General features: G+C 32.0%; 1 protein-coding gene across 1 annotated transcript; it reads left to right on the forward strand.

The window, feature by feature from the left end:
- The first annotated feature begins 111 nt into the window (after positions 1-111).
- On the forward strand, positions 112-8,175 carry LOC127709665 (zinc finger protein 845-like). Its single transcript, XM_052215294.1, has 2 exons — positions 112-215; positions 3,943-8,175. The coding sequence occupies exon 2, from the start codon at positions 4,266-4,268 to the stop codon at positions 6,072-6,074; it is 1,809 nt and encodes a 602-aa protein (XP_052071254.1). The 5' UTR covers positions 112-215; positions 3,943-4,265; the 3' UTR covers positions 6,075-8,175.
- The last annotated feature ends 574 nt before the right edge of the window (positions 8,176-8,749 follow it).

Here is an 8,749-nt window from a genome sequence, read left to right on the forward strand (position 1 = left end):
TCTAATACACAAATGTGTACCGGTTATGCCTGATTTTCTGTATCGCTAGATACGGAAACATGTCGTGTTTATTCGGTCTCCCGTAAAAGATATTAGAAAATGAAATATGAACCGAAAGTGAAATATGAATCTCTCGCCGCCACAGATATCAAGATTTCAAAGCAGCATCACATGATTGCATCCATTCATAGTGGTCCTAATGAGAATAACATCTTGTAAGACTTTTGGTATGTTTTTATTTGCTTGACACATATTTTCAGAACTTTTTTGAATACAAGAAAAAACTCCAAACAAACATTACCCGTTTATGTCATGAGGATTCTCCCCAACTTGTTTGTCAAACATCATTACTTTCTTCCTGGAACCACAGTTTAGTGTATCTGATCAGATGAGGTTTCACTGTCAATAGCGGTTGATATCCAATATAAAATAATTATTTACATAGGATAGCAACAGCCAACAGCTATTGACAGTTAAACCTCATCTGACCCACTAAACAAGACCTAGTGCCCAGTGCAGGGACCAATACATCTATCTATTACTATTAGTCCCAGTGTTCTTCACAATTTACATTGTACCTTAGAATCTGTTTCCTTAACATACTCCTTTGGGATTAAAGAGGACAGCAAAATTAGAAAATTGCTCCGGACACAAAATCCAAAAAGATATTATTTCCTCAGCAAAATACCTTGACATCACTCTCCAATCTGACACATCTGACATAAAATATCGACAACACACAAACAATATCATCCATGTCATCGCAAATGCAAATACAAGCCCCGAATGAAACCTTAAAACATCTATCACAAACATTAAGTCGTAGGCTAGCATGGCTAGTCCTGGTATAATATAAGCCTTTGTAAATGTTGTATGTCCATATCGTTGGCTTTTAACATTTTTTATCTGAAATTTTTTTTTCAGCATTGATAGGAAAAAAAAACTTATTAAAAACGTTGAAAGCAAACAGCATGGACCTATGAAGGCTTATATCATGTATATTATTTGATTTTGTCGCAGGCATATCTGTATGTATAACTTGTCTGTCCAAAACTAGAGTATGATTATCCCGTTTTGAACCCTCACACTGCCGAACATTGCAATAAACTTGAGATGGTCCAATGACAGACAGCTAGGTACACCTGTTATCCTTATCATAATACTAGACTAGTCATGCTAGTAGTGTTACTCAGTCAGTCAGAGCTCAGACATAGATAAGTCTAATTTTACTTCCCCCCCCCATACTATCACAATGGAACTTACTACCTATAACACACCACTTTCCCCTACACTCAGTATTTTCAGAAAGCAGTTAAATAACAAAGATCCCATAGTTCAGGCAGATAGCCAGTTGAAATTAAACAAAAGAAATGGAACTCTTTGTTACAGAAGGTAAAAAAGGCCAAATAGGTATATTTGAATTGTTTATATCAGTTTCTATGGGCTTTAAAAGTTTAATGAAGGTGCATCATTTAGGATTTTATGCATTTATATACATGTTTTTACTTCAATTATAGTATGGAGCTTTGAGATATTTGTAAACTTTTAAATTATAGACACATTTTAATAAACCAGTCGATTGTGGTAGGTGCAAATACATGTGGATCTTTTTTGTGCATAAGCATAAATTCTGCCGGAAAAAAAAATCCACAGAAAGATGATTGATCTTTTCAAAGCATTAAGTTGCATAGATGCCGCTGGCGATAGTTTTTTTTTTGAAAAAATCCTAAAAATGGGCAATAAGTTCACTGAAAAGAGAAAGTTGAGTACACGGTACACCTCTTTATCATGTTTATGTTCAGGCATGTTTGAATTGACTTTTCTGTCTTGAAAATGTATCAGACATGTCAGATAAAGCAAAAATATTTGATACATCACCTCTCTTCAGATTCTATTATTTTTATATATTTAGGCTACAGGTTGATTAAATAACATTTAAAATTCACAGTACTTAAAATGAAATATATGGGCCAAGTGAAATACCTTTCTAATGAGTCATAACAACAGAGTAGGTGTGTCTGAATACCAAATTTTTACTAAAAGTACTTGATGACAGACTTTACAACTGGATCTTAAAAATGCATAATTTCAAAAAACTTCATTTTTCAATACATTTCTGGTATGCTAACTATTTTTTTACTAATAGTTCAGACTTTTATCTCATGACATAAACAAGGAGATTTACTGCACAAAGATGTAACTGTGTAAGGCATAAAAACTTGCTCCTTGGAAGCGTGTTTATCAGTCAGGGGTAATACTGATACAAGTCATATTTATTTACTTGAAGATGTAAGTAATATTTACTTGTATAAGTAAATTTGTTAAGAGTTTTATTTTGTTTTCAAGGTTTGAATAGTCTCCCCTTTAACATGTTTAATTCTCAAGTTGTGGGATATCAAAACATGCATAAATTTTTCTGGTTTGCTAATTATTTTTTTATTAGAGTTCAACCTTTATCTCAAAAATCAAACAAAGAAAGAAATCTACTGTGCACAGGTGTTAAGTAACTGTGCAAGGCCCTCAAAAATTACTCCTTTGAAGCTTGTAAATTGACAGTATTTTGGTATAAAAATGATTGAGATTTTCATTGATAATGAAATTATACTGTTATTATTTATGAATTAAGACATCATTTATAGACAGACAATTAAATCCTATTATAGCAATGTATTGCACAGAACTGTAAGAAAATATATTAAAAATACTTTCTTATTTTCAACATGTTCAATTGTAAAAAAAATATCTGAATGACAAAGGCAGATAACTCTAGTCTCTAACTCTAAAAAAATCACAAGTACAATTAACAAGACATTTGTATTATACCTCTGCAATTTGAATTACAAGTTGTCTTCCTTATAGGGATTTTGATAGCGACTTGATTTAGCTATGCACTCAGTCAGCTGGTGAGTTTTAGGGATTTTCAAAAGGTTTTGCTGACTTTAATTGTCATTTCCTCAGCAAGATTATGCCCTGCCTGTATAAGTAATACTGCTGACTATGCTCATTGGCAATCATACCACATCTCCTTATTTTTATATAAGTATAAACTGATTTCTACCTTATTGATCAGATACAAGAATTGTTACATATATATTTGTTAAAATTTGGTAAATACATGAAATATGAAATTTCGAAGTGATTTTGAAATAAGGAATGTATCTCCATAATGCACATAGCTCAGATTTCATGTTCATTTTGGTAAATACAGCTCTTCTGTGTCAGATTTTGAAGTATCATGGCCTAAAGGCATTAATTTTAGGAATAATGCATTTGGTACAGCAAAAATAGTACATTTTTAACTCTCATGAATTTATGTTTTTAATATTACTTTAAACAAAACTCAGTTATTCTCAAAAGATTTATGACTTGATTTTAATTAGTAACCTTTCCATAATAAAAAAATAGTTGTTAGAACTATTATGAAGATATATTATTTCCTTTTCGCTGAACTTGTATACATTATAGTTTAAGGGCCAGCTGAATCCTTGATCAGCATGATCAGGTTGTTGTCTCTTTGACACATTCCCTGTTTTTATTCTCTATTCTATGTATAACTGGCCATGGTATAGTATCCTGTATGAAGAAAGAACAAATTTTTACTAAGCTTTATTGGAAAATATTTACATGACTTACATGATGTTCATGACTTAATTTTTATCAAAAATGCATAATTTTATAAATTAGGAAAATGATTGAAATGGTCCATTTTTTAAAAAGAAATTAGGGACTCTCTACTTGGTCCCCCAAAAAATTGACTTCATAATTAAAGATGTTGAATTCTGACAAATAAAGAATCAAGTGAATTGCACATAGATCATGCAGATTAAGAAAGAGTATAAAATTTAATCAGCAGATAATTCATTTTAATTGGAGAAATTCCATTACCATGATTACGCAACTAAAATGTAGCATGTCAAAAATAATATCTTGTTTATTTTTCAGATATTTATTACAGCCCTAGACATTGGAGAATGAACATCATTTAAAAGGTTTTATTTTCAAAACAAAAGTAAACATTTCATGCAAACAGAGAAATACATGTACATGTACATATAGTAACCTCAACAAGATTTTGATGACAGGAGTTTTTTTAACAAAACAAATCAAAGATGCACATTTAACAATGTTTAAGTTTGCAAATTGTTTGATGCTTAATCAAGTAAAATAAGGGAATTTGTTAAGCGTTATTTTAATAAGAAATAAGAATTGGAGATGTCATCAAAGATTTGAGTGTGTCAACAAGGAAAAGACCTTCAGAAGTTAAGATGGGGGATGATAACATAAGAACCAAGTTATCAAAAAGGAAACGGACAAAACTTAACGAAATCTGGACAAAGCAAAACTTGACATTATCGGGTTCAAATACTGGACAAGAGTCTGATGAAATAAAAACAGGCATAAATTTAACATTATATAAAAGAAAAATGTCTTCTCCAGCAGGGACAAAAAAAGTGAAAATGTCTGCGGTGGAATCAAAGGATCAGTTGGCAGAAAATGGATTAGAGAAAGAATTGAATTCAGCTGGCACCGATTCATTGACAACAAGGCAATCTAAGTCTGACAGCGGTTTGACAAATTTTGAAAGTCCTCCAAATATTGTTGTCATTAAACATGTTAAAAGGGATATTGAAGATAGTCATGATAGTAGTGAAAAGCAATTGCAAAAATCATGTGGAAGTTCGAATTTGAATATGCTTCAATGTGCTCTCTGTACATTGTCGTTTGATAATCCCTCTGTTTATATTCAACATGTTGTATCCCATAGCAACACATCTATAGATTTCAAACAGAACCCTGATGGTGTGAATAAGAGAAAGAGTTTTTTCGTCTGCAGGTTGTGCGATAAGAAATTTGCTAATCGTGAATTTGCCCATGGTCATATCTCACATTTTTTGCAAAACCCTGATCCTGTTCATGAACAGTTTTCAAATTTTTTAGCAGAAGATAAAAAAGAATTGGAAGAGTTTGCTGATAAGTTTATCTTTCCAGTTTCTATTGGAAGTCTAAAAAATATCACCATGGATACAAAGATAAATAAACCAGTAATTTACTATTGTGCAAAGTGCGAAACAAATTTTAACAGTAAATGTGATCTTTTGGGCCATGTGAAAAACTGTATAAAAAACAAGTCAGAATTCAATTGCTCAAAGTGTGACATCCATTTTGAAACAAATGACCTTTTGGAGCAACATATACACGAAGGTCACAGAGAAAGTTGGACAAGTCATATACCGGAATTGGTTATTATAAAAACTCAAGATATTTCTCCTGATGAGAAAAATTCAACGACATATAACATGTATAAATGTCCAAAATGCAGTGAAGTGTGTAACTCCTTACAGAAATTGATGCAGCACAGAGACTCAAAACATAATAAGATAGTTGAAATTCCGGACACGGACTATGTCTGTGCTCATTGTTTATCGACTTTTCCATCACAGGCACTATTATACAAGCATATACAAATCCATAATAGCAAACTTAGTGGAAATCCTATGAAAGAAAAAAGTAAAACTTCCAAATACTTTGACAAGATTATTTTTCAAGAGTCTAACGGAAAATGGGGTTGTAAAATTTGTCAGAAATCTTTCTCAACAAGGTGTAATGTCGTAAGGCATATGACCCTCCATGATGATGAGGAGAAGAAAGATCAGACCTGCCCGTTCTGTCAACGTGTTTTCCATTTCAAGCGATATCTACAGCATCACATCATGTATATGCATGGGCCGAAAAAACAGAAAATATACAAATGTGACTCGTGCAAGACTCAGTTCACCGTTTTAAAGTGCTTTAGAAGGCATCAAAAGAAGCGTTCATGTCAAGAAAGGGGAGATAATAATTCAGTGGTATTAAAATGTCAATTCTGTGAGAGAACTTTCGAGAAGAAACAGTCCCTTGAAAGACATATCAGGACACATACTGGAGAAAAACCATTCAAGTGTGAACATTGTCCTTATTTTAGTGCATATTATGCTAATTTGAAATTGCATAAAAAGAGAAGACATTGTGAAAGACCAAAGAAAAAGGGCAGACCTTTTAAATGGATGCAATTGAGTGGTGGTGAATCACACTGAAATATACCATTTCTCACATGGAATCTGTTATTTCCACCCGTACACAGTTGCTGACTGGTCTTTGACACTTAAGTTTATATCTTTCGCTTTGTTTGAATTTTAAATACAACATGTATAATTGCCTTTCTGATTGTAGCAATCATGGCAGTAGATTTTTTGATTGTACTTGTCAGTTTTTTAAGAAAGAAAAGGAAAAGCATTCCACTCCATAGATTGGGCAGGGGTAAGACAAGCTCAGGATAGGGTGACCCCCTTCGTCCCCTTTTGATCGCCTTTCAAAACAAATCTGATGTTTCTCACCATTTATATGATTTTTTATCAAATAAAATCATCCAAACAATTTTCATTATCTATTAAGTTTTCTGGAATTAGATCCCCCTTTCAAAATCCTGGATCTGCAACTGAAGCTAAAAGTTTGACATCACTATGTGCCAGCTCTGAATGTGTGCGTTTAAAAACCAATGTGAGCTGTTTTATATCTCTCTGTACACTCAGCAGTATTATACATATGTATATAATGTATATGACAAAGTCTTTAATTGATTGGAGCGATACAGATATAGATAATTTTATTGACTAATCAATGTGCCCATTGAAGGGCATATTCAGTTCCATTCTTTGTAAGAATTGGGCAATTTCATGAATTTCAAAGAATTTCAAAAGATGGTAAAAAAAAAAAACGCTGACATAACCATCCTATTTTGAAGGAACCTTCATCACGAGTTAGAAATGAAAGATCTTTCTTTCCTGCTTGTCTGGTAATTTGAGAAATCTGTAGATAACTTTTGGATAGAATATCTGCAAATCAGAGTTAGCTCCCCTGAATTGGTAATTTCTAGTGAATTTCAACCAAATTATATCTTGAAATACCTGAAAAAGAAAAGGAAATGAATGTTTTATAGTCATGCATCCTTATACATTTTGAACTTAAATTAATGTAAACTTGAGTGTTTTTTTTTTGTCATGTTTTCAACCCTGTCTGATTCTTAGGCAGATTGGCATTTAATTACAAAGTAATTATTCATAACATAATAATTAACAGAATAAACAAACCTAAACAATAAACTACATTGTAATAAGACATTAATGATGATATGACCTTGTATCATGCAGTCCGCGTCAAAACAAGCGTCTTTTATCATGTTTATTTACGAGTAAAATATGTTGTAGGTAGACTAATCTCCTTTTGAATAGTACATGTAGTACATGTGTGCTTATTCAGTCAGATTTACTTAATAATATGAATAAAAAAATAATGTTTTCTTCTTTTCTTTGATTCTTTTGACCAATTTGGAAAAAAAGGCCATGTTTTAACCTGTATGTAATCACTAGTAATGACCCCGTTTCTCACCTACTCAACACCAGGTAGAGTGATTTTTCACCTACATGAATTGTCATGATTGTCAAACATGATTGTATTAACAGATATTTATGTTAAACATTTTCAGTATTTGAAAAATTATAAGTTGTTTGTATGAATTTATACAGAAGAAGAAAAGATTTTTTTTATTGCTTTTGCTTACCGGTGCAATATATACATGTATACATGATATATATTATATAAGCTTTACATGCTTCAGTCCAGAAAATTTGTCTATTTTGCATGTACAATCTATTTTAAGTCTTGTTAGTGATTTTTATGTGAAAATGTACTGTTAAAGGGAGAGAATTTGTTTTCCAGCTTTATGCTAGATACTATAACCTAACCATTAGGAAGCACAAGCCTATTGAAGGTTATGGTACTGTATCTAGCTTTGTATGTGTTATACATGTTATATGAGGGTTTGGATGGGGTTTATAGAATAGAAAATAATGGGACTTATAGAAATACAAAATAAAGAAAAGTAAAAAGTGAGACAAAGAAATAAATAATTGATGATAATGAAAAATGAATGAGGAACACTATAATCATGATAATGGGGTGCTAAAACATATTGAAGAGAATTATCAGCGATAATGGGGCTAAAAAATTCAGAATACAGAAATGAAGAGCCCCATCCAGACACTCATATATGTTTTTATGATTGTTTATTTTTTAAAATATGTCTTATGATTTTTTTTAATCAATCCTTTAGTCATGTTAGTGCCATATTCCATGTGTATATATGTAGGACTCTAAAGTGCGATGGTACTCTAAAGTACGATGGTCACGCTAAAGTGCGATGGTCTACGCTAAAGTACGATGGTGAATCACGCTAAAGTGCGATGGTTGTTTGTTTGCTAAAGTACGATGGTATGTCACGCTAAAGTGCGATGGATCAATAGGATAAGGTTCGAGGGCTTAAAACGTTAAAGTACACGGATGTTAAAAAATAGTCTTGTTTCAAAAGCAAGCATGGTATATATTTAATTTATAACTAACCGGTTGTCTTAAGTGATTGTTTCTAAATTTAGAAGACCGATCACGCAATAATTGCTAAAAAGGTAATTTAGGTGTCACAAAATACTATATTTCCTGTAAATGATTTTTTAACAATTCGGGCGTATTTTTAAAAACATGTTAAATACTTGGATAATTGGTGTAGCTTACCGTTCACACAGTCTTTCAATAAACTGAACACCTCCCCTTACAGTCGTCTTTGTAAATTACAATTACAAAATTTGATCATTGTCGGAATATCAGTAACATTAATTTGTACAAGCTTTAATCTAAATCCGAGCGAAAGGCGAAATTC

Source organism: Mytilus californianus, unplaced genomic scaffold (genome assembly GCF_021869535.1).
Source record: "Mytilus californianus isolate M0D057914Y unplaced genomic scaffold, xbMytCali1.0.p SCAF_7, whole genome shotgun sequence".
Classification (NCBI taxonomy): domain Eukaryota; kingdom Metazoa; phylum Mollusca; class Bivalvia; order Mytilida; family Mytilidae; genus Mytilus; species Mytilus californianus.